We start from the raw sequence: 27,468 nt of genomic DNA, 5'->3' as shown, positions 1-27,468 counted from the left end.
CAGATACTTAATGTTTGTATTTTAAAGCAAAATTCTATATGCTTTGTCTGGTAGGCTTACTAGCAAAGTAATTTTGTCATCTGATAGAGTTATAGAAATATTTTGGGCAAACTGAATATTAAAAGATTATACAAACCTTTGTGTCCTGGACCTAATGAAGCAAGGACTGGTGACTGGTAAGACCAGCAGTGATGAGACCCCAATTAGACACAGCAAAAAGTAAGGGCTTTGCTATGAGAGGGCGCCACCTTCTGGCCAGTCTTTCCAGATCCTCTAATGCTGGCATCCGCTGTGTGGTTCTTAACTCAGAAACAGGGTCTTTCTGTAGAACTCTTGAACTCCTTTCCCGGGAGTCCTATCTCGTAAGTAGAACACAAATGCTTCGACTTGACTGTGTTAGATCGTGAAGACCGTGCTGCAGTAGGTGTGTGGTCATCCGCAGTAGCCAGGTCCACGGGGCACACTGTGCAAGTACACGGCCCTTTGGCTCACTGTCAAGCAGAGCTGTGGCCTGCCACTTACAAGCCTCGAGCACATTTATCGGCCTCACTGACCCCTGATTTTTCATCTGTAAAGTAAGAATAAATTTTATTCAGGATAAAATAAGATATGTAAAAAAAAATGTTTAGCGTAAGTTCATGATTGCCAGAACAACAGCAAGATAACCACAAAGAGCAAGTCATTTAATATAAATATAGCTTAATCAATCCAGAGACTGTAGGGAGCTGCATAATCTACCCAAAATACCTTGAGAAGTAGTCTAAGTGTTTCTTTACAGTTCTCGGCCCTTTGGGGCAGGTCTGCTCTACGGATCGAGAGCCAAGCTGTCAAGTGACCCTGGGAGATCAACATGAGGACAGCTCAGCTTTTGTTTGTTTATGTGTCTTGGGCTAAACTAGGGCCCTGACCTCCCAAACAAAACATCACTGAGAGACTGGTTGAAATGGTTCAGTGATTATTAAAACAAGAAAATATTTTGTTTTAGTTAGATAAACTCATTTATTCAAGCTAACTTTCAGAAACTTGGAAATTTCATAGTGATATTTTTAATTAATGCAAAAGCAGACAGAGCAGCCAAACACCATACCATGGTACTCCTACCAAAGTAAATGAATAAATTAATGGATAATATAAATACAGATTGGAGTATAATTCTTAAATTTTATTGCCACAGATAAGCAACTTTATGGACTTAAAAAAATCTTCAATTTAAAATATTCATGAATCTGTCTCTTCTGAAGTTTTATAAATTAAACATTATCATAATAAGTAAAAAAGACACACTAAAATCCGTGCTGTGAGCCAAGGGCTTAACAGCAAGCCAGGCTTCCCAAGCTCTAACCTCATCTGGCCTTACACCCTGGATCTAGGTTTGGAGGTCTACATCGTGGGGCTTGGAAGAGCTGAATGCTTACCTAGGTCTTTCGTCCATTGTTTGATCCGGTTGGTAGGTGACAGAGCGGGCATAGGAACACATTTTCCATAGAAATTCTCAAGCTCTACTGCCTGTGTGGTTTGAACAGATCATAATGGAGTATCCAATTTTGAACTAGCTTTCCCATGCCTATGGCCTGCTTCTCAGTGTCCGACAAGATAGGCCTAAGGTATTCGTCCCATTAGAGAGAAATTCGAAACACTGCCTGCGGGTGTAGTGGTCACCCTGGGCCTCACACACATTGGTGGAAGGCTAGAACTTGGGTGATTTCTCTATCGTTCCTGGACTTTGTGGTCACAACTGCCCTAGTGGGGCTCAGGAAGATGAGTTAGGTGAACTGCACAGTGGACTTTGCTGCGAGCAGACCTGGTGGGTCCATTCGGGTTTTCATTGTCATTCACATCAAGGAGAAGCACTCGAGGCAGGAAACGTTCATCTCAGACCCTAGACAGTTTTAAAGTCATGCCTTCAGTTTCTTCCTTTCAGACCCTAAGCCTTTTTACCTGGCTTGGTGGTTTGCTTTTGTTGTTGTTGTTGTTGTTGTTTTTCTTTTTTCCAGGAAATCATGTGTGCGCTCTTTACATTCACTGTAAGGAGCTGTGGAGAACAGGGTGGAGGGACCAGCGGGGCCCTTGGTGCATTCTTCTTGTTCAGAGCCTCTGTTCCAGGCCCAGGTGGATCAGGCCTGTGTATAACAAGGGCTGTGTTTGGATTTACTGTGTTGGGCTGCAGATACACCCCGACGGGCTTGCTCCCTAGAGCAGCATTTGTCTATATGTTTGCTTATATCTGCTGTGTGTACACCTAGAGCCCATGTTAACTAGAATCTTAAAGAAATTCCGTGTCCTTTGGAGTGCACTCTCTGTTGTGTTTTACTCATAGTCACCTAAGGAAAAGCAATGAAGCCACGACCTTCACCTGTCATGGCCGAGCACTGTGGCATACATGGGGCGTGTTCTTATTGTTCTTAACTAGGGAGGAGTGGCCTTGAGGGTGATTATGCCTTCTCTTCATTTTACTCTCTCACACGTGTGTCCAGCTAGCAAACTCAATAGAGTATACTAGAATATGTCCAGTACCACTGCTAACTCTGCGTCCTAAAAATAAAATTCAAGGAACCATTCCACGATGTGTAGGTCTAATAGTTGTGTACATGCATGTGCATAAAATATACATGGTTTGTGCACAGCATATACATGGTACCTATGCACTACCAGGAAGAACCGCAACAGAAGGCATCAGATGAGGGAGCTGCATCATGGAGGGGCTGAGTGTGCACAAGGTTCACACACGGATAGTGAGTTCAGGGCTGAGTGTGGCAAGGGTTCACACACGGATAGTGAGTTCAGGGCTGAGTGTGTACAAGGTTCACACACAGATAGTGAGTTCAGGACTGAGTGTGTATAAGGTTCACACACAGTGAGTTCAGGGCTGAGTGTGTACAAGGTTCTCACATTGATATTGAGTTCAGGTCTGAGTGTGTACAAGGTTCACACTTGGATATTGAGTTCAGGTCTGAGTGTTTACATGGTTCACACTTGGATAGTGAGTTCAGGGCTGAGTGTTTACATGGTTCACACATGGATAGTGAGTTCAGGGCTGAGTGTGGACAAGATTCACACACGGATAGTGAGTTCAGGGCTGAGTGTGGAAAAGGTTCACACACAGATAGTGAGTTGAGGGCTGAGTGTGGAGCTGAATTCTTCGTCTATAATGTAGGGAAGATAACATCCAGCACTTCCTAGAGATGTCATGATTCAGATGCTGTAGTGGGTGGAAGGATATCTGGAAGCCTTGGAAATACTACAGAAATATTCAGAAATCATTCCCCGCATGTCCAGAGTTTGTTTGGGGTAACTAAATGGGGACTCTACTCGTCTGAGCCCATTGTTCTTTTCATTCATTTGTGATTATCTTAGTGTGCTTTGTAAACACATTCGTTGACACGGCGAGCATTCTCCTGGATAAATGAGACCTGTTATCCTCTTCCTTAGAATAGGGTTCTTGCTGTCGCTGCTTTCATAAACAGTGTGTTACTCCAGCGTGGAATACACTCGCTGTTCAAAACTGAAAATTCTCCTACCCAAGAAACTAGAATCTACATTGCTAACAAGAACTCCCTGTAATCATGTTATCCAAGTGTAATCAGAGATGTTCAAAATAGAAGACTCACCTGAGCTGGAGAAGGACCTCAGTTTACAAACAGGAGAGGGGAGAGACATTGTGAGAGTCTTACGTGACATCACCCATCCAATTAGGGCCATATTTCCACTCCAGAGCCATGCGCCTAACACTGTACTGAGAGGCTGAGGGTATCTAGGTTTGTTTATTTTTGTGTTTTCAGAACTGATGGGTCTTTTGAAATAAAGACATCGCCTTTCTGAGTGTCTGTCCTTTGCTCCTTACAGAAGAAGACTGCATAAGCTGGGTGTATCAAAGGTCACACAGGTGGATTTCCTGCCGAGGGAAGTAGTATCCTACTCCAAGGAGACACAGACTCCTCTTGCGACTCATCAGTCTGAAGGTAAAGGACGGCTTTTGTCTTCTTTGCATGCTGCGACTGCAGAAACTGTCGGGGGGGAAACATCCTTTATGTTGACTTCACATCCCAAGGGTCTTCCTAGCATGTGAACAGAATCACATCGAAAAAGCCGCAGCTGCGTTTTCTGATTTTGGAAGGTCTGCAGAGGGAATCCCTTGCTATTCCTCCAAGAAATCCATGAACCTTTAAGAGTCTAACCTTTGCGTCATTTCTATGTTTATGTGCGGAGGGTGGAAATCATCAAAGATGTGAGTAGACACTTTGACAAATGGTGCTAGTAAGAATGCCTTAAAATCCGGCATTTGTGGAGCGGAGAGATGGCTCGGAAGTTAGGAGTGCATGGTGCTCCTGCGGAGAGCCAGCACCCAGCTCTGGTGGCTCACAACCGCCCGCAAGTTCAGATCCAGGGGATCCGATGCTTTTTGTGTCCTCTGAAGTATGTGCACACACCCCATACATAAAGACGCACACACACAAGTAAAAATCAGAATCTTAAAAAAAAAAAAAAACCTCACCATTTGTAGGAATAGCAAACCGTTTCTAAAAATAGAATATTACTGAGGCATAGATGCTTCCAATCACTTGCACCTATGGTTAATTTTTTGCTCTAATAGTCTGGTTGAATAGACATGAAGGAGACCTTAGCTGACTCACAAAGCCTAAAACCTTGGATTTAGTCCTTTACAGAAAACCTTTATGGGCCCTGATTTTCTGGGCAGTTCACATAACAACACACCAATGTTCGGTAAGGGGTTTGCTGAGATTTGCATACCAGTTTTTCACTTCGTATTTTCTGGTATGCACAAAAGAGGTATGCAGGTCCCTCCCTACTCATCTACACGGAATGTGCAAAGCATTAAAAATCGATGTGATGATTAATCATACTTTTAACTTCCTGGGATTGCACTCTTGATAAAAATGAGCATCCCTCTGGGCATGTCTGAGGGATTTTCTCAATTTGCTTAGCTGAGCTAGGAAGACCCATTGTATATACGGGCAACACTCTTGGGTGCGCTGCGGTCTTGGTCTGAGTTAAAAGGGGAAAGGGACCCGAGTAGCAGCACTCGCACCCCTTTGGTTGCTTGTGCCATCTGCCTCAGGACCCTGCTCCCGTGCCCCCTCTGCCATGATAGACTACAAACCAAACTAAACCCTCCCTTAAGTGGCTTTTTGTCAGGCATTTTTATCACTGAAACAGAACAAGGAACGAATACGGACAACAATAAGAAAAGTTAAAACTGATAAATCTTAATGTTTCCTGGTATAAATGCAATACCATGCTGGGGGTGGCTTGCTTACCCAGCATGCACGGAGCCCTGGTACAGTTCTCAACACGGTGACAGACTAAGGAAAACGAGCACGGTGTACCGGATAAAACTGCGTGAGAATCGGAGAGACGCGTATACAGAAAACAGAGAGAGCCCAGCTGCACCGCTGGAGAGAATAACTCCGCTGATACAGCCAGGCCAAGAGTCTTTTTACTTCCTGTGTCACTGGTGTGGGGAAGAGGATGTTAGGATTTGGGGTTCATTCTTGCTGTCCATTAAATATTGGGCAAAATCCTAAGTAATGAAATACATTAGCCTTTCATCCTTGATCTGAAAAAGACATAAACCAACGCAGTTTGGTTTGTGCGAGCTACAGAGATGTTTTATTTGGACTATCAACACGTAACGTCACAAATGAAGAAAAGTCTTGTTCCTTGAAGTTCAGGGAGCAGTCTCCTGGGTAATAGGGCTGTGAACACAAGCCTTTAACGGTAGGGCCTATCAAGCCCTGTGGTAAAACATCAAAGTTCAGACGCAGACGAGTAGCACCCTCTGGTGGTGAAACTTTAAACAAACCAACCGCCACATTAAGACGCCTGTATTAGCTTGGCAGAAAATAAGGCCCTAGAAAACTCTTCAGGAGTCCTTCCTTGGGCCTCCAGACAAGAGCGGGAGGATCATTAAAAAGCAGGCTCACTGCCCAGCCAAAGCATTTGTTTGAGTTAATTTGCTGCCAAAGGCATTTGCAGAGCTATACCCAGAGGTATGTTTATTTAGCCCCAAATTTGACCCTTAACATAAAGTGATAGAACCGAAACAGGAGAAGGAGTGAATTATTTTTAAGAATGTGTATACTTAAGAAATGGAAATGGTACAGAAATATTTACAAGGGGAGATAAATTCAGGACGAAAAGGCATCAACTGTAAACTTTTAAACTGGAATACATCAAAAGGAAAAGCCCACAGAGTTCACTTTATTACTTTATGGAGAGAGGTTGGGAGCCCTCATTATGCTGTGGTCCAAGCAGCAGGAAGGGAGGAATTTAGTTCTTAGCCATTGGCAGAAGTTCTCTCTGTTCTTTTAACAAGACCCGTAGAGCTTTCTTGTGGTAATGGTTCAAATTCCACAATACGGACTTGAACCCAAAGCCAGCTACCAGAGCCTATAGGAGTGCCTGGTATCAAAGCAATAGCTGATAAGTAAACAAGAAAACCTTGATTGTTGTCATCTCGCCACAGATAGTGGACCCTGGACCTTTGGCTGCCTGGCTGTTGAGGATGCCCAGGGCCCGCCTTTCACCTGTAGGTGAGGTGGCAGGAAGGGAGCACCAGTGTCCGCAGTGGGCAGCAGTGGGCAGTCCGCAGCCAGGTCTTTCCGAATGGGAGTCTTGGGATGGTGCCCACTTTGGTATTTGAGCCAGTGTTGTAGTAACAAGGTCAGCCTTGCAGGGACAGGAATCCCGTGGCGGCTGAATTTGACAGCACAGGAAGGCTCTTGGGTAGGTAGCATTTGCAGTTGCTGTGGGTATAAATCCCATGCGAGCCCTTTATTAGCTGTAATACATAAAGACTGACTGATTCTCTGTAACTCACTGTTTGAAGACAGAAAATTAATGAAATGCAAACTACCAGCTTCAGAGCATTGATTCTCTGCCTCGACTGGAGTTGGAGTGGCTTCACCCTCCTAGAGAGGGGAGGGGGCTGGGATTTGCCTGAGTCAGGGCCCCTCCCCTCGACCACATGCTATAGTGGGTACTCTCCTCAGTGGATTAGCTTGTCACATAATGATCTGCTGTGAGAAATTCTCCAAATGCTTTTAAGCTTGGGAGATTTAGGAATCAGATCTCCATCAACACAATTCTTTCAAGTAGCCTAGGCTTTTCTCATCTTAGGTCATTAGCCACAGGCAAAGAAGGCTGAGAGCAGAGAGCTCTGATCAGGAGCAGGCTATCTCTACCCGCAAACATTTTAAACATGTGGTTTTCATTCCCAAGTAAAGAAAGACTATGCATATTTCTCTGCCAAATTGCCTCGGCTTTGCATGTTGTTTCCCTACCTGTCCATGAGGTCCTGAGTTGGCAACCAATCTTGTGTGTGTTTATTGCAATGGGTACATGGCTGGTGAGCAGCAGGCACCAGGCAGCTGAGGGCACTGACGCCTCCAGACTGGTGCGGAATCCCCAGGTTCCGCATGGCCCCTGGAGCAGAGAGAATGTCTTCATGTGCAAGAATGGTGTCGATCAAACTGGACAAGGGAAGATGCTTCTGCATTCTGTTGGTAGTATTGAAGGTTCTCTGTACTTCCGTGGCATCTGATAAACGGGGACTTGGACTTTATCTTGGCCCTTTCCTGGCTTCACTTCCCGCCTGTCTCTGATGTCTTGCATCCAAGACAAATGGTAACTGCTGGACTTTTCCAGGCGGTTCTGAAAGCATGTGATTCTATGCATGTGCCATGCCGTGTTTCCTAACTGGCATGCCACCCCTTCCGTGTGTCTTCCTTCATGAGTGTGTCCCAGGGTCAGTTCCTTGGCAATCCCATCCTCCTACCATTTCAAAGTCTGGTCCCTCCTTATTACGCCGAGTTGATTCCTAGGCTGAGGTTTCCCTATGAGCAGGGCCCGAGTTCTTTACCCACTTTGAGCCTCACACAATGCTTAGTTCAAAAATCACACTCACTAGACATTCAAACAAGCAAGAAGCACAAGATACCGGAGGCTGAGGAAAGAGAGAATGGAAATCCTCGTGTTTTCTGGGGTCAGGGGCCACCCATGCGAAAGTGCAACGCTTTTGCGATATTTGACGGAAATGTCACAGAAGGAACATTTGTCTTTCAGCCAGGCCCCTGTTTCTTCTGTCCCTGGGTGGCTGTCCTTAGGCATTATCCATTCACAGTGTGATAGGGAAACAGGGAACTGTCTGGCTTGGTCCAGGGTAGAGCAAAGCAGCCTACAAGCTTCACTATGCAGAAACGTCTTCAGAGGAACTCTGGAGTGGGACTTCAAGGAAGGCAGAAGTTTCACTTTTGTATGCCGGAAAAAAAAATATTTTCTTGGTAGGGAGAAAATTTCTACCTTGATTTCCCATCTTTTCCAGGATGCATTCACTGCAGACTGCAGACAAATGGTCGCTGTTTGGGGCGGCAAACTGTCTGGTCTGATATTGCCCAATGAAATCGTATGATGTCACCGGTGATTTTAATCATACATTTTTGTGAACTCCATAATTTCAATATATTCAACTCTCAAAAAGCAATGAGTATGAAATTCTCAGTGGGACATCCCCCTTCTTTCTCTGTACATAAACTAAGTCTTAAGACGGTGGTTTCTATTCTGCATTCACAGCATGTCCAAATTCAGGCTCATTTCCCTTAGAAACACTTATTGCTGGATTTCATTAGCTTTATGATCAAAAGAGTGGATCCATGTGCCACTGTTTCCCAATAAGAGTCTAGTGCCCTCTTTTAAATTTAAACCCAAATTAATTACAGTGAGTTAAAAGTTCAGTGTCTCTGCCGCACAGCTAATCCCCACAGCTGAGATGTGAAGGCTCTTGTATTGAACATCCCAGGTCTCCCCGGATCCACCATTTCATAAGTCTAGAAGCTGAGATCCAAAACACACACATGAGCTTCACTCTACTGTCACTGCGGAGAAGGACCAGAGTGAGGAGATCGCTGTGATGCAGGGATGCTCTGGGATGATGGGTTAGGGATTCCCTTCCTTTTTGTGAGATCAGCCATATCAAGCAGGGTTAGATGACTACACCAAAAGACAGTTGTACACAGCAGGATAACTCAGATATGCCCCAAATAAGCCTCATTTTGAGATCAGAGCGGCCTCCACGGGAGGCTGCCAGGTTTCCTTTTTCACTAGGACATTCCATTTCCCCCTGCCAAACGGAGCACCAGCTCTCATGTTGGTTACCTTGGCCTCCGTGGCTTCTCTTTCCTTCCCTGAGTCCATGAGTAACAATAGTTAAGACGGATGGCTGGCTTTCCCACAGCTTGGTTTCAGCTCGTCTCAGACCTTTAGCCTCATGAGTATCCACTCTGATTTTGAAAGAGTCCCCAATAAGGTTATTTTCCAGAGAATACAAAGGGAAATAATTCTTTTGTAATATGACATTTTAAATCAAGCGGTTCTTAGACACAGTTCTCAATGGAAGCCTGTCATGAAATAACTCACAGTTACTTAGGAGGAAACAAACTATGGCAGATAACCTTGACTCCAGGTTAGTGACCAGCTTCTAAGAGTCCCGGCCTCTGTCTCTGAACTTATTACTTAAAAGAACAGTCAAGTGTTTGTTGATGAGTCACGGTGGCATCTGGGTGCGAATTAAAAGTCACTAGTAAGATGACAAGTGAATTTTATTTTTCACTCTGATCTTTAGAGAACGGGCTATTATAGAGGGTTGTTGATATATGCTTTATTTTATATTCCTTATAGTTCCATTTTGACACTTGTTACCTATATTAATGTTTTTTAAGTGAACACAGGCTGCAGACACCCCACAGTCCTATTGTTAACAAATGTTAAGGATTGGAAAATAACTGTATTTTCAAATGTTTCCCCCATTTTCCCTTTGAATATACCTTAACTGAGTGTTGACGGTGTCACGCTTCCAGGTCTGCAAGCCCGGAGCCCCATGCTCAGGACAAGATGGTCAGACCTGGTGGTAGAGTCAGCTGGTGTATTGTGAAAAAGATAAAAGGAAGACACAAAACTTTCATCATGAAGTAGTACTAAGTGTACGGGGGGGGGGGTGTGCACATGCTGATACTTTCCCTCTCTGTCCCATTTGCTGTTAGGTTCCATTTATTGTTGTAACTTTCTTGTAACTCACCTGGTGGCACTGACAACTTAGCAGATGTTACCCAGGGACCCACAGAATTTAAACTCTGTGTTTGAGGAAAACATTTTTACAGATATTTTTGAAAATGATTGGAAGTCCTGGACCTATGCTTTGATCTAAAACAGAGGGTTGAGCTTGTCATCCACTCCCCAAGCTCCAGCAGAAGAAGCCACCTCTACCCAGTGCCCTCATTCCATCTACACAACTGTCAGTAGTGACAACTTGATCCCTGAAATCCTTCTTCCAGTGGCTCCTTCATTAAAGATCCACACAGAGGGACAATTGCTTAGCTGTTTGTTACAACTGACGGAGTCCCTCTCAAGAACTCTGAGCCTTCATCTTTGAAACCAGCAAGGATCCATCACCCACACCAGTTCCCTGATGGCTTTACTCAGATACTAGCTTTCAAAGTAATGTCTGGGTTTGTGGTTGCCAGTATAGAAATGAAGTCTGCTTCAGCTGAACAGAAAATAATCTTCAGCTGAAGATAGGAGATACTTCACAGAACCGATATAAAGGCTAGAGAATTTGGTTGGAAATAGATGGGAAGCTAGGCAGCAGCTGCCACGGGCTGAAAGAATAACAGGTCCTTAAAATTCCAGTATTGAAGGCTGAAGTGACCAGGGCCTTTAGGGAAAAAAAAAATATAGTGTTTAAAGAAGTTATAAGCGTGGGGCCCTGGTTCTAATCTGGTAAGGTCAGTGGCCTTATAAAAAGAAAGGGCACAGTGTATCTCTTCCTTCTCATGTACAGTACACCAAGGGAAAACCATTTGAAGGCACAGAGGCAAAGCAACAGTCTGCAAACCAGGAAAAAGCCCAAACCAAAATCTAAGTTGAGCGGCAAACTTGCACTTGGTCTTCCCAGCATCCAGGACCATGAATAATAAATTTCTGTAGCTTTAACCATCTAGCCCGTGGTGTTTGGTCATTACAGTTTGGGCAGAATAGCAGTAGGTGAAAGAGCAGGTCACCCACTGAACCTTCCTGGTGAGAAGCCATGACCTTCCTCTTGCCGGATCATCACCTTTGTGCCCAGAATTTAAACTTTGTAGTCACCGCTGCCTTTCAGGCTTCTAACCTCCCCAATTCTTTTCTAGCACCTCCTTGAGACTTCAAGAGCCATCTGGAAGCCCATTAAGTAGGCCTGAGTTACGAGTCCCATGCTAGCAGTGAGAGGCAATGGAGGCAAGGACCCCACACACTGGTCTTCCCACATCAGCTTCCACAGTGTCTGGGCATGCTGTGACTCCACATCATCTACTGGAAAGATCCTCTCTTAAACAGGGCATTTAGATGCTAGGTAACGGAAAATATACATATATTAAAAAATGATCTCTGTGGTGCAAGAAAAGGAAAAGAGAGGTGGCAAGCAAAATAATATTTATTATGTGTGTGGTATTTTCATATACACTACGGGATAGAGTGTTGCTGTAGAATTTACTCACCTTATAAATCAAGACTGCAGAGAGAACTCGACTTCTTTATTTTGTCTGCAGCTGTCTATAACACTACTGGTTGTCAAGGAAAATGTATTAAACAGACAACCGTACTCCATTCTTGGTTTTTAAGCAGGCTTTGTTAGTGTGTTCCATTCATCTTGGGTAGAAGGGTCCAGACTCTCCTAAGGCACCACCTTTCCTCTTTTTCCTCTCCAATCTCATAGCCTAGTGTAGAGGAGACATGGAGTTTACATGGTCCTATAATCTAAATGGAGGTAGAGCAACAGGAAGGACTGTGCCTTGGCTGGTTCTTGGCAGATATTGGTTGTCTTTTGTCCAAATGGATGCTGTCCAAATGGTACCCTGTGGTGCAGCCCGGAGATGGAGCTGGTGAAGGTAATCTCCTATTTTGGCAAGGTTTGTCAGTTGTTCTAGGGAGATGGAGCTGGGGAAATGTTATCCCCTTTTTGGGCAAGGCTTGCCAATTGTTCTAGGGAGCATTTGCCATCTGCTTCTTCATGACTTGCTTCTCTTCCTGGCTTTCACTGTTTTCAGACCCTGATTTGATGCCCTGTCTTCTACATAGCCCTGGCCTAGGTGTCTACCTAATGGGGTTTCAAGATTCATTAAAAAAGAAAAAAAAAAGAAAAGAAAAGTTGAATTTTTCTTTAGTGTTCTATTCTCATTCCTCTATTAAAAACTCTAAGCTCCTTATTGGCATGTGAATGCCCTAAAAAGCCCAAAATAAGCATCATTGCATATAGACAAATAAAAAACATACAAACAATTTTCAAGCATAACCTCACCTGACACCAAAATGAAGAGGATGTTTACATACACACAGAGAGAGAAAATAGGAGTAGTCCGTATTATTAAAGTTCCCAGGTGATTTTGTTTCCTGACAAATAGCCGCCCGTGAGCACATGACTCAAGAAGACTGCAGTGGCCCGGCTTCTGCACAACATGACATGCTCTGGCCATCCCGCACTCTCAGTTAACATCTCTGCAAATGATAGAAATAACATTTAGCAAATGAAAAAAAAGCTTCAAAAAATCTCATCAAAATTTGGTGGGAACAGTAGGAATCCTTGTCTGACTCCGGTCACTCATTTCCTCCCCACTCCCAGTTCAGCTATAAGGAAACTCTTGTTCACAGGGACAAAGCAAAGAATTCAAGGCCCTGCCGCCATTGCAGGGTTATGATGTATTCCTGCGAGCAGTAGGGTGTTGACATTTCTCGTTTTTCCTTTGCTACTCTGGAAGAGGCTGTGTTCCAGGCAAGTGTGGCTGTGAGGTGGAAGCTCTCCCCCACAGCCTTGCTGTGACAGGAGGCATGGAAGCCTTACTTTGAGTTCATCTTAAGACTATGGGGGCTCCAGTGGTTGTCACACTGACTTTTGTGGAAATGTGTTTCTGCATTTTGGTTCATGGGGAAAGTAGAGGTTCCTTTTGAAAGAAGGCAAGGTGAGTGACCAGAGACTATTCCAGCTCACCTTAACAATGACACCATGCTCCTAACAAAAATCTGATTCAGAGTGAAGTATTCCATTGCCACATGCCCACAACCTAGAAGCTTGGCTCGACAATTGGGGGGGGGGGGGCAGCATGAAGGAAGGGAGCTGGAGTCTCTCCTAAGGGAGTTTCATTCATTTGCATCCCAATAAGAGGTGCTCAAAACCACACTAGGGTGTCACCTAAAGGAGATTGGTAGGTTAGACTTTAAAACTAAACAAATCCAGCTTGGCAGGGTGGTGCACAACTTTAATCCCAGCACTCAGAAGTCAGAAACAGGTAAATCTTAGTGAGTTCAAGGCCAGCCTGGTTTACTTAGAGAGTTCCAGACCAGTCAAGGCTACATAGAGAGACTGTCTCACAAAATAAAAAGCCAAACAAACAAGGAAACTAAAACATAAGTCAGCCTGTTTTCTAGAAAGAACCTAGAGAAGAGACAACTGGGAGGAGCCCTCCTGAGGTAATAACAAACCATAAAAACTGACCTAGAAAATTCCTGCAAATGAATCAAAATTTAACAGAGACGCCTATGCCCCTGGCATGCTCTAAGCTGATGGAGCAACCAGTGGGGAGTGGAAGTTGACAGTTAATGTGATCTGGGCAAGAGACTGCCTTTTGGCAATCTACTTTTTGGTAATCTTTTTAGATAACCAAAACCAGTCGTTGCACAGCAAGTGAACACCTAGAGTCTTTGTCCTTCAAGGGAAACTATATGACGCCAAGGGGGGGGGGGGTAGAACAGGTTCCATCAAACCCATCTACCCTGAAACGGACTAGTCCATGGAATTGCTACATTATCAAACCTAGGTTGGAAGAAACTAGAAAGTTTGACCCAGGGAGAAGCAGAAAACAGAATTGTTTGTGACGACAATGAAGTGGATTTAGCAAAGACCTCATGCCTGCATGGATGTGTGTGCATGCGAGTGTGTGTGTGTTTTCAAAAAACTAAAGAAAATAATTCTTACATAAGAAGGCATAATTATTGTATTAGTCAAACAGACATCTTGAATCACTATATATGTTATTAGAATTTTAGAAGTCTATTAAGAGAATAAGGAGTAGAAAATATTAAAAGAAATAACAGGTGGAGGGCTGGAGGTAGCGGAGAGCATGCAGAATGAGCATACAAAGCTGAGAAAGGTGACGTACACTTGTAATCCCAGCTCTGAGGAGGCAGGGATAGGTAGGACGTTGGAGCTTCTTGGTCAGCCAGACTAATCTACACAGCAAGTTCCAGGCCAGTGAATATAGAGGAGAGGGAATCAGAGGGAAGAAGGGAGAAGGAAAGAGGGAGAGAGGGAGGGAAGGGAGGGAGGGAGGAAAGGGAGGAAGGGAGAGAAGAAGGAAAAACAAAGGGAGGAATAGTGGGTGGCTAGTTCCTAGGGAATAACCTCTAGGTTTTCTGACCTTCACACACACATACATACACATATTCACACACATGGACATGGGCATCCACATGGATATGAACATACTCCAACAGAGAACATGACAAGCAAAAAAACAAACATACTAATAGGTGGAAACATTTCAGATTTGATGAGTCACTTTAAAACCCAAGACAGTCAGCAGGTTTCTGATGGGATAGATATGTGGTAGTCCTGGAAGCAGCCTAAAAATGAATCTTTACCTAAAGAGGAATCCATGAAGGGATTAACCTCTGTCCCTGTAAGAGAAACAACAATGACAAGAAGACCACCATGGAAAACAGAGTCAAAGAAAATACGTGTCTGTCAACAATTCACTAAGGTTATTCACTGCTGCAGACCCATTTTACAGGAAGTATTTATGTGCGTGTGTTGAGGACATAGAGAGCTCAGCGGGATTCTATTAACATACTGGTTTATCCTTAGAAGCACCATAGCTAAACGAGTAAAATAAAGGCACTAGAGGAGCTCCCCCTGACTTAGAGCGGGTAGCCCCGACAGTGGGGTAAGTGCACAGAGGTGTAGGCTAAAAATGCTTTTTCTTTCTTAAGTTCTAACTGATTTAAGAAGCAGCTGTATAAACACAGCATCTGTATTTGTGCTGTTGGACCGATAATATATAGAAATACAATCTACCTTCTAAAAGCAGCAAAAAGGAGCTGGGAGGGAGGGAGGGAGGGAGGGAGCAGAGCTGCATTTGAGGAAGTGACTCCAAGAGGCAATCTAGAGCTGCAGGAACAAATGAAGAGAACCAGAAGTGGGAACAATAAATGTTAAATAACAAAAACTGTAAGAACATAATTGCTCCCCTTTCTTCTCTCAACTTCTTGAATGTATGCAAAGTCCTAGAAAGAAACAATTATAAATGCATTCCTGAGTGTGCAACATTTGTAGATACACTGTGTGTATAATAACAGCCTCAAAAGGGATCAAAGGAAATAGACATATGGAGGAATAACATCCCTATATTTCATTGGAATTATGTTAATAGGAATTTGAAGTTATAACATACATGGTAAGCTTTAGAACTACCACTGTGATAATAGCTCAAAATAATAGTGAAAAGTCATTTAAAAATTAACATGCTACATTAGAGAATGTTCACTTAATGTAAAGAATAATAGTGGAACAAAAGAATCACAAAATAAAAAGAAAACTCAAAGTACCAAGTACATATCGCTATAGTACACTGGCAAGTGGTGAGATGGAGTACAGATAGTGACCCACAGTGCCCCTAGGAGGAAATGCACATGCGCACGTGTGTGTGTGTGTGTGTGTGCGTGTGTGCGCGTGTGTGTGTGTGTGTGTGTGTGTGTGTGTGGAGAAAATGCCCTGATCTCTGCAAAAATGTCAAAGAAGTCAACTACAGTACCAGGAACATGATGCTCTGGTAGGAAAAAAAATGTATTGCTAAAGGGATGGGGGGAACTGACCAAAATCCTAAGACAACAGAAAATACAACATATGGGGGTAATGTGGCATCAAGAACCTCAGAAAACGAGGACATGAGGCAGACCTGAATAGAGTCCATCTTCAGTCATATGAAATAAGTCACGAATGACAGTTCCTGGACACTTTCTGGACAGGTTCTGGAACTTGGTCCCACCTTATCTAACTGAAGGTTGCCTTCATGAACACACAATGAGAAACAAGCAGGGTTATTAGCAAGCGCTGTTCTGACCTAGTGCTTTGCCTGGGCAGAGTTTGCATTATTTACACTTTATTAGAAGCAGATAATGGATGGATTTTCAATTATTTTGCTTTTAGAAAACTCCCAGTGCTGATTGTTTTTGCTTTTCTGACCCTCTGCCATCTATACCATACTGACTAGGATTAGAAGTCTTCAACAAAAATGCATCTTATACACTGATGATGCTAAGGAAGAGAAGAGGTGATTTGAGCATAAGAAAGACAAAAATAAAGGAGGGCACCCAAACACAATAAGCAAATATAATCTAAAAATATTTGTCAAAAAGGGCAGGCAAGATTGCTAAGTAGGTAAGATTTTCTGTCAACAAGCCTGATGACCAGAGCTCCATCCCCGGGACTCCCATGGTGGAAGGGAGGATTTAGTTTACACACATCACACACATTAATGGCACATTCTCTCTCTCTCTCTCTCTCTCTCTCTCTCTCTCTCTCTCTCTCTCTCTCTCTCTCACACACACACACACACACACACACGTATGTACATGCAAATGCACATTCTAAGTAAACAAAACGTAACTTTAAAGGATTTTTCCAAGTAGAAGAAACGATGACATCTGGAAAAGTAGGAAGACAGGTATACCTAGTTCTTGTGGCATAAAGCAAGCAAGTTGTAAGGGACAGGGAGCCAAGGACTTGGAAAGGAGGCCAGAGGTTCGTGTCGCCCTCTTTTAGCAGTCAAACGTTTAAATCTGAAATTGTCTTAAAGAAACAGGCTTTGTGATAATATCATAAGGGAGAAATACCCACTCTCCCCTTGCTTTCCAGAGGGAAGAGCTTGCCTAAGAGTAGCTAGATCCCAAACTTTTCTTTCCATACAGATAGAATTGTAGGAAGCTTAGTAGGCAAAAATTGCTGACCAATACTCCTTATTTGATGTAAATGATTCATTACTCTTTCTAAGAAGTTGATCTTTTCATATTTGCAGTCTCCAGATGGTTTAGAGTAGCGTGATGGAAAGGGTTAGTCCACTGCATATGAGCTACCCCAAAGTCTAGATTCTGGAGAGTGAAACCCTGTGTGCAGATGCACCTTCACGTAGCTCCGGTTTCTCCACTCCTGCCTTACTGGGGGTAATGAAGGTGGCTCAGCCTTTGCTTGTTTCACTCCTGGTCCTCGCAGTTAATTTGGAGCTCAGGATGAAAAGGATAGTGCTATTAAAGTGAGTCCTTGGAACATACCCTGCAAGTCTTAATCAAGCCTCCTTCAGGGTGAGAAAGAATTCTACTAACTGAACACGCTTGCCATCCATGTTCAATGCTTCTTCCTCTTGAAGGCCAGCTAGGGAGATGTTGTTGGCTTCCTGCCACTCTATTCCTCTACCCGAACCTGTAGCCCAGACTCCCTGAGATAGGCAAGGCTTATCTCAATGGTAGATTTGAAAAACAAAGCGGAAAGTTTCAGAATTCATCTGATCTTCCTTTAGGGGAACCACGGCGCCTGGAAAGAGTACAAAGTACCATCTGCAAGTTCTAATCAAGACTTCCCACAGGAAGGGAGGCCTGCCTCACCCATGCCTGGGAGAGGAGACCTCCTTCAAGGAAACAATTAATGCTTGCATCCCTGTCTCAGTAGGCAATGTCTTTACTCCTACCTCCTGACATTTTTACTTTGGACTTACTTCTACCTTAAGTACTTATTTCATCCACTTAAGAATAACAATAAATGTTATCTATAGTCTTAAAGAAGCGAACATCATAAAGGTAATATACATAACTAAGTAACTGAACAGAAAGGGAAAGAATGAAATAAGATTTTCTATAGTCTTGTCAGCACAGGGTTCCAGTTACAGTGATTAGTTGCAGGAAACATATATATGGCTGAGACTTCCTTTTAATAAGTAACTGTTTGGAGACTCAGAAGAAAAACTAAGTTTTTTCAAAATCTAAAAATTTTAGCATGAAGTATTCTGTGAAATTTATTTCCTTGTGGCTAATGGAGCAAGTGGTCATTTTCACCATGAATGTGGTGTGTTGAAGGGCCAAACCTTTTCTTTTCTGTGTGGTGAGAAACAAGACGAACATGGTGGTTTTCAGAAAGTGAGAATAACTTCTAACTCCCCTAGGCCTGATGATTCTCTAATGTTGCTTGGCGACTCTGGTGGCCTACTCGCGTTTCCTGACTGAGCAGTTTGAATCAGGCATAGGGCGATCCATAGGATAATACCCTGGATAATAACAGTTCCAAGGAAAAGAAAAAAAAAAAACATGAAATGTAAGTGAGTTTGTAATTTATTAGCTGTTCTGTAGGTGAGAACTGCCTCAGGTATTGCTAGTTGGATAATGTCTCCTGGCGCCCTTGGTAAGGGATCTCCTCTCATAAGATCACAAGAGTACCTATTTTCCTGTTTTCAGGAGATAGTTCAAAATACCCTTGCCGTCCTATTTCATACACTCTCTTCTGTGCTTCTGAGAGCAGCAGCTTTGATTTGTTTATCCTGGTGGCATCCATGTCTCCTGTCAACTCTTTTGTTAAAAACATAGGAGTCTGGAATAAGGAAATGATAGGAACATGCCTTTCCGGGAACTATTATTTCAGAGATAGGGCTGCGCTGAAGGTTGAGGCAATGTGTGTATATCAACTCTGCTCCTGAAATGGACCAAGAGGGCTCTGGAAAACGGATGAGCTTAGGGAAGACAAAAACTGGCAGACAGCAGACAGGCTACATTTCTCCTAGTATCTCTGTCAAGTACCTGGCACCTAGCAGGAGCAGCCTCTGCCCCCGCCTCTCAGTTCGTACACAGAGGTCCTCAGCTCTTCGAGCATCCGCCATCGTCAGATGGTCTCAACACGTAGTGAGTTGGGCTGTTGTGGGGATCCTTGGGTGGGCTAACGGTGATGCGCCCTCCCAGTGACTGTTCTTCAGGAGTCAGCTTAGGTAAATGTGCACTCATCTGGGACCGTTTGTTTCTTACTCGGTTTTAACATAAGCCAGATCTCGAGATTCAAGTGCTATGTTAAACATGACCTTAGCGAGCAATGGTGAGATGTGAGGAGCTGGGGGAAACGTTCCCTTCCCTCCCTCCCAGTGACAACATACCGAGGAGCAGAGCTCCCTACGCGCCCTGTTTAGGTAATCCTTGGCTTGGCATGTTTGGGTAAGAAAATGAAAGGTTTGCCTACATAGCTGAAATCTCGAGTCGCGTTAGCTCATCTGACGCCTATTTGTATGTTGGGATCATTTTATTTGGTTTTGGTTAGGCATAAAAGTGTTCTGTGGTCTCCTCTTTTATTTTTTTCAAGGCTTTCTGACTTTTGGAAAATTGAGTGACTTCATCCCTGTCTGGGTTCCTAGCGAAATCTTGTATTTTTTTTTCACTCAAATTACTTGATCAATTAGCCATGTCAGCTGCCCAAAATGTACCTTTTTATTAATGGCGCCTTTTATCAATTCATTGGAATTAGAAATTGCAACCCTGGTCTGAGGCTGGTAACATCTTGCAATAATTTACCAATGTTACTTTTTAAAAACGCACCACAATTGCTCACTCGTGAACTTGCTGGATATGTCCTTGCGTGAGAAATTGCATCTGTATTGTTATTAGTTCTGACAAACTGGATTAGATCTTGGCTATTGTTAAGTGGTTCTATCTGGCCTCAAATCTACTGAGAGACACAGCATTTTTAATGAATTTAATTAAAACTGCATGTGGGTTTCAGAGTTCTCCCTAGTGGGTTTGCCATTCTTCCTGACCATACACAGTTGCTGCTGTGTGCTGTGTTTTCTGTGAGAACCGCCGAGTCTTTGCTAGCGGCCCCAAGGTGACTTCCACGGAATGACATGGTGGTGAAATATTCAAATTCCAAAACCTTCTTTCTACTTAAGTGAGGTATGTTTACACTAACTAATGTATGCATAAATGTGTTAAGTATGTTTGTCAGAGCTGTGAGAGACATGGGTTGTATTTCAACACCAGCAATATATTGGCAGCAAGAGGTTTCGCAAAATTCAAGCCAAGCAATAGGATCTGGGGTATGTATTATTCTTTGAAGTATGAAAAAAAAATCAGACCTTCGTGGAATTTCCCTTGAAAGTTCAGTTCAGCTGGGCAGTCACTTTTATTGGATCTCACCTAACAGACAGGAATTGCATGTTAATATGGCGCCCAGCATCAATTTTAGACAGTCTTGAAAGACATCTGTAACAGAACTGTGGAGGCTAGTTGTTTAAATGAAGATACCAAATTCATTTTTAAATGTTTTTGAAAAGTGTTTGTTCAATAATACTTTAGAAATGGAGTTAGTGAACACCTCTAGCTGAGTAGTATCAAATTCTGGTTCTGGGAAATGATCTTCGTTGGAAATGAGGGGAAAGTGCATGTGTGTGTCTCTGCCTGTGTTGGGGATTTCATGGCCTCCGTGTGCTCATTTATGCATGTGGAGGCTGGAGGCCAGCATCATCTGTCTTTCTCGGTTGGTTCTTACCTTCTTTTGGAGACAGCGTCTCTTGAACCTGGAGCTCACTCAATGGCTATCCCGGCTGGCCAGCAAGGCCCTGGGGTGCGTCCATTGGACCTCCTGTGTGCCGCTTCCTAGGCACACACTGACGCTTGCTGTTTACGTCAGTTCTGGGGATCTGACCGCTAGTTTTCATGCTTGCACCGCAATCATTTTACCAATTGACTCATCTCCCCCACCGGCAGTTTTTAGTTTATAAAACAATAAAAATGTTATCAAGGAAAGTGGTTTTTAGTGCTATGTCTAGGAGGGACACAGCACAGTAGGTAACACTTTCATAGAAATTTGCGGGACATTGTGCGAGGTTTTGAGATGAAAGGAAGGAATTCGTTCATATTTATTACTTTCTTTTGTTATGATGGAATACCATATCTAAATGTGGCTTAGAGGAGACAGGATTTGTTTTAGCTTATGGTTCCAAGAGCTAGCCAGAGTCCATGAAACGCTAACTCCAAGAGACACAGGGAGGACATGGGACGCAGGCAAGAGCCAAAAACTGACTGATCACATCTTTACCTACACACAGGAGGCAGAAGGGGAAGGTTCGAGAGGGAGAACAGGAAATGGGGTGAGACTATACACACTCAAAGCCCACCCTCAGTGAAGTGCTTCCTCCAGCAACACTGTACCTCCTAAGGTTTCCACGACTCCCCAAAGAGTGGCGCCTACTCAGGATGAAGTGTTTAAATACATGAACCTTTGGAGGACATTTCTCATCCAAAGCACAAGTAGGAAGCAGAAAGTGTCAGGTAAACACTCAGCACTGTGGGAAAGAATTCCTAGGAACTGACACTTTGAGACAAGAGAGATGAGCCCGGATTGTCAACAAGGAGTGAACTGAGAACGTTCCCTGGGGAGTCGATGTAAAGGAAGGTCACTGGAATACACAGCACTGAGCTCCTGGGAAGTTAGTCAAGAGGACAACAGGGATGACGTGGATAGGATTCTGGAAGCCGAAGCAGACTGCAGGCCGAGGCTTTGCTCATCTGCCTTGTACATTTGTAGTGAGAGCAAATGTAGCCAAGAGGAAAAAGTCATGTAAGCTTGGTGTGGTGGAATATACCTATAATCCCAGCACATGGGTAGGGTGAAAATAATCTCATCTCTCATAAGAAGACAAGATGCCCAAGGTCGCATTGTGACTCCCCACAGCTCCTGTCACCTGCCCAGTGACCACGCAGTCTGTGCATGCCCTCTGCAGTTCTCCGGTGCTGGACACAGGAGGGTCTAACACTTTATAAGGCATATCTCGGCAGACCTAACTCGCTGGCAGATAGCCAATCCCGATGGTGCTCTGTCTCAGCAGCCAATGTCCTTTAGCCCCAGCGTTCTCGAAGTACTTTGACAGTGGTGAACTGATCAACGCTGCCTCAGTGGGCAGACTTTTGGCAAGGATGTGAAGTGGGGAGCAAAACAGGTGAACAATTCCGGGCAACAGAAACACGACAGAACATAAACAATCAGAAAACACCACGTCTTGATTTCATTAGACAGGCGTGTGAAAGGAGTGGCTGTAAGCGCAAAGAACACGTGGGAAGTTCTCTTTATGAGCTAGGGTGTTTGGATTCCATGTACACCAATACCTATTTCCGGTCAGTCCATTTTCACATGTGCAGTATATATACATAGTGAATATATGTATATATGTATATACTATATGTTAGAGTTAATATATACTTAATATATCATATATAGTGTATACATATATAACATAAATATGTATACATAATATACATATACATGCATTGCATATACATATTCAATATGCATTTATATATGTGTTGATACATACATATATATGTGTGTGTGTGTGTGTGTATATATAAAAGATAGAGTGACTTTCAAGAAAGAATGGTTGAAAAAGACAGCTGTGATCCTGGCATCCTTGCTTAAAAACTTCCCCAAGCTTCTGTGTGTGCACCAGGCCTTCCTCCCAGATGCTCAGCACCAGCTGGTGCCGTCTGTCCACTCACCTCTGTATGCTCCAGTCTGCTGCTCTGTAAGCCTGGCTTCACACTACAAGCACTGGGGAGCTTTAAGACCTCCAAATGCCTTATCTTCACCCTAGGAATTCTGATTTAATTGGTCTTAAGTAGGGTCTTTAACTCTGTGTGTTTGCAACCCACAGCCAAGGATGGAAGGGCATGCTCCCTATCCGTGCCCTGAAGGCTTTCGTAGCTTTCTTGTCTTTCTCATTTAAATAGTCCCAGGTTATATTATACACTTGCATTAATAGCTCCATCTCCATCTCCTGCCACATCCTATGAGTACAAGGGTGGGTGCCAATGATTTCCTTCACACAATAATAGCTTCATTTTAAAATTCAATACGTAAATTTCAAATGTTCAAAAATTAAATGAGAAAATTACACAGATATTTGAAAGATGGTTAATATCAGTTTTCGTCTTTCAGATGATATCTGAATTGATTCCAAGACTGGGCCCAAGGCATGTTCCCTGAAAGTAAGAATCATCGTAGAGTCTTAGCTCCCAGTACTCTATTTCAAGTGGTGTAGCATGCATTATCCTCAGGAAAACTCCACACTCTCGGTTCTGAATGTTACCCATTTATGATCCGCTCACATGAAAAAGCTACAGCCTAGGAAGAATATCTATGCCAGTGAGGTATTTGATAGTGGCAGGGATCTTAGTTTGACTGTGTTTGTTTAGGGCTAGTCCTCCATCTTCTTTCTTTCATGATGGCCAGGCTGCAGGACATCTCGTCTGTAGATCGAATGCCTTCAGAAAATAGCATTGTTCTAAGGTTGATCAGGTACAGCACCTATCATGTTCATTGTTGACTATTTTTAAATGAAAATGGAATTAGAATAAAGGGCTTTATGTTCTTGGCTTAGAAAAAGTATAAAGCCCTATGATAATTAAGTGATCAAGGCAGAATTGCCCACTACTGTCCTCCAGCGAGTCATAAGAGAAACATGTTCATGTGATTGTGTAAATGTTTATGAAGTTCAAGAAGATACAATTTTTTCTTAAATTAAAAACTGCCAAAATGCAGTTTTCTGAAAAAAATAAGAATAAAATTCATTTTGGCAGGCCACCTCTGAGTTCCTTGTGTCTCATTTTTTGCTGCTGAAGTATTTGGGACTAAAACTGCAATAATCACAACATGACTTTAAGAAGAAGAAGGAAACATGACTTAGAAGCTGATCAACGTAATTTTTCTATTTCTGGGCACAAAATTGCCAAAATGCATCTTTTTTTCTCAGTTGGACTTATTTGTAATTCTAGAACATGAGAAAGAAGAAATGAGGACCTCCACTTAAGTCAGTAATTTTGGTAATTCTGAGGCAACGTGATGCAGGAATGTTGATCAGCGCTCAGCTCAGCGTGGGAGATCTCCTTTCGCTGAATGAAAAATGCTTGGAAGACGGGGTCAGAGGGATCGTCTGGGGTTCAACCTGAATGAAAATAAGATAAAACAAGAAATTGAATGTGGTCCACATAGTTAATTAGTAAAGATATATGTATGTAACACATAATAATTTTAACACAAAATAATTGCCGGATATCAATTTTAGCCTTAATCAAGCAAAATGATGATGTGGTTTTTTTCCATCATAAAATTAGTGATAAAACTCAGAGTTTCAGATTGCAAGAACTAGGGGTTGATTCTTCACATTTCTTAATAAGTTCTTTGCTGCTTGACCTACCAGGACCTTCACTGGAAACACCTCTTGGTGCACTGACGTTGTCATAGTTTTAGTGCTTCTTAAATTCAGCTTGGGTAGGAAAGACCTGAAGCCAAGGTTAATGAGCAAGCTGCAGGGTCCCCACCATTAGAAAGTCCCTTCTGCAGTGTCCTCCGTGAAGGTCACTGCTGCTCTGAAAATGTTTCTGAAAACCACTGCTTTGTTAATGCGCTAGTGAAACTGAGCTTTAGTGACAAATCTACAAGACACCTGCAAATGATGCCTAGAAAGAATTAATGCTTGAACTTTACCGATCTCAGCCATAGGATGAACCCCTAAATTCTAGGCCCTCCAAAGTCAATGTAGCTTTTAAAGATTCTTGGAAAAGGCAGTTTGGTTAAAATTGGGTCATTTCAATGATCTTTAATCCATTATGACTAGTTTCTGTCTAAGAAACAGAAATGTGGGGGCTGGGAAGATGGCTCAGTTGGTAAAGCGCTTGCTGTGCGAGCATGAGAACCCGAATTTGACCCCCAACTTCTACATACAAAGTTGGGCATGTTGACAAATGCTAAAATCCTAGCCGTGGGAAGTAGAGACAGGAGGATCCCTAGGACTCACCAGTTAACCTGTCCTGTTTAGTTGGTGGACCTCAGGTCCCAGTGAGAGACCTTGTCTCCAAAAATACGGGGGGTGCCTGAGGGGTGCCATCCACCGGTGGTGGATCTCTGGCCTCCATATGTGCAAGTGTGTATTCACACACAAACATTCACATGTGAACATATACACACATGCACACACAGAGAAAAGAAAACATAGATGTGACTATACACAGCAGGCTGAGCTTGAAAAAACACAGAGAAGGACCTTCTACAAGCTGGGAGGCGAGGCTGGGGGCTGAGGACTGCCAACACCTATGAATAACGAATCCTTTGTTGTTTAAGACACCCAACCTAAGGCATTCTGTTGTAGACGTATTTTTCTGTTATGATGTCCCTAGCAAGCTTGCATTGATTGTGGATTTCTAAAGGAAATAGTAGTGACATTTAGAAAAGCTGACCTCAGTGCTTAGCATTGAGTCTATTAATGAGAAACATTAACGAGGGTCTAATGGAGGGAAGTACAGCTATGCTCTATGCTTTCTGAATGCATTTGACTTGGTGAGCATGCGTTTCAAGAGTGGGCACTCATTTATGATGGGGCAGAATCAGGAGGCATGGGACCAGAATGAAGTGGGTGGGTGGGGAGAGTTTCCTGTTCCTGGACAGTTCATCTCTGGGGTTCATGCCCTGAATTTCAGAAGAGAGACATGGGAAGGGTGAGGATATGGATAACACGTCTTTCTTTGCCTATTTCCTATCTTCAAAACCCAAGCTGCCATGACTTGGCACGTGTCTTGCGCCCTCCCTGGCCATATACTCAGCTTTCTTGTCCATCTACCTATCCTTCCTTGTGCCTTTTAGATATTTGAAGTTTCAGACAGTGGCCATCATTCCCCTGTAACACTTCAGTCACTGGGCCAAGTAAATTTTGTTTTGAAAATAATTTTTTCTTATAAGAGTTTCCTCCTAACAATACAAATTCCATCACACACATGAAGAAACAGAATGTTCTCCTAGCCTTTCCATGGCTGTGTCCAGCAAAATTCAATTGCTTGCTTTTAACACCTTTCTTCAGACTCTGAAAACATTGAGAAAAATACCATATTTTTATTATGATATGGTAAGGTTTCTTCTCATAGCCTTTCTTAATCTGTGTTAATCTTTCATGTGTTTCTTGATGGTTCTTCATATGTTTTGGCTCAGTGGACTTTGAAAGGGGTGGATTAAACAGAATCTCTTCGTTTTGACTGCTAAACACAATTAATTTTGAGGCACTCTCAAATAGAGCTTATTTTCAATGAATATGTATGTATATTACTCCTAAAGTCTGTACTATTGAGGATTCAAGGGGGGAACTGATGTGCAGGAATTACTTCAAGAAACCAAATTAAGGTAGGGCTTGGTTAATATTGTGACCCATTGGTCTGCACAATGGCTTTGCAGGTAAAGTTGCTTTCTACCAAGCCTGATGACTTCAGCTGGATCTCTGGGACCCACATAGTAGGAGAAGAGAGCTGACTCCTGCCAATTATTCTCTGACCTCCACATGCCCACTGTGCTGTTACCACGCTGGTACACACACGTGGACATGCACACACACTGGGAGGAGAGAGTTGACCCCTGGCCATCATCCTCTGACCTCCACATGCCACTGTACACATGCACACACATGTGAACATGCACACACACTAAATAAATATAATTTTTAACTAAAAATACTTGGTCCCAGAACAGTCTTGTTTATATATTTTTGTATCTTTTATCTGAGATTTTATCAGCCGAGAAAGGAAAGGTAGGGAAATCCATGATGTGTTTGCAGCAGAAATACCAACCATCCTTTTTACAACAGACTGTTTGGATGTCATGGAGTTTGGCTTGCAAATGTCTAGGCCTTTTGTTTAAGAATCTGAAAATGACAAATAGGAAACCTCACTCTCAATAACTGCCTTAAATTTCAGCACAGTAAGAAATGTTGCCTGGGCTTTATTGTCCCATAAATTGCTGGGCTGAGAATATGTACCTAGCTCCCTGTTTTTATCCAGGCTCCATACTATTGCATAGCACACCATGAATGCCAAGTGCCAAATGTACAGAATTGGGTATGAAAGACTGCTGCAGGGGCAAATCCTAGAGAAGGAGAAAATATGGGGACGAGTGCAGCCACACTCCAGTGATATGTTTCTTTCGGTCATCAAGCTACTAACGTAAATGGAAAATATAGTTAATATAGACAGATGCCAAACAAAGCAAGTGCAAAGAACAGGAAACAAGAATATTAAACCACACAGCAGTGAGCTGAGAGAGTTGCAACTCAGAGGGGTGCATTAGGAACCTCTTGACGTCATCTATCCTGGGAAAGGTTAAAATAGATACTGTGCTGTTGAAATATGAGCGGCGGGGCTGCATCCCCAACACCCCGGCCGCTTGGCTAGCTCATGCCCGAAATAACAACACACAAACTGTATTCATTTAAGAACTGCTTGGCCCATGAACTCTAGCCCTTACAGGCTAATTCTCACACCTGGACTAGCCCATTTCTAATGATGTGTGTAAGCACCCCAAGGTGCGCTTAC

General features: G+C 43.1%; 1 protein-coding gene across 2 annotated transcripts in view; it reads left to right on the top strand.

The window, feature by feature from the left end:
• Nucleotides 1–27,468, top strand: part of Dync1i1 (dynein cytoplasmic 1 intermediate chain 1) — a 300,797-nt gene that overhangs the window by 77,067 nt on the left and 196,262 nt on the right. For both annotated transcript variants that reach the window (XM_050123836.1, XM_050123835.1), the window contains exon 5: nt 3,844–3,959. In XM_050123836.1, the coding sequence (XP_049979793.1) occupies nt 3,844–3,959 (116 nt within the window). The remainder of the gene's footprint in view (nt 1–3,843; nt 3,960–27,468) is intronic.

Source organism: Alexandromys fortis, unplaced genomic scaffold (assembly GCF_014885135.2).
Source record: "Alexandromys fortis isolate MF-2015 unplaced genomic scaffold, M_Fortis_MF-2015_v1.1 scaffold_214, whole genome shotgun sequence".
Classification (NCBI taxonomy): domain Eukaryota; kingdom Metazoa; phylum Chordata; class Mammalia; order Rodentia; family Cricetidae; genus Alexandromys; species Alexandromys fortis.
Note: the sequence above shows the minus strand (reverse complement) of the source record. Positions and strands in the feature narration are given on the sequence as shown.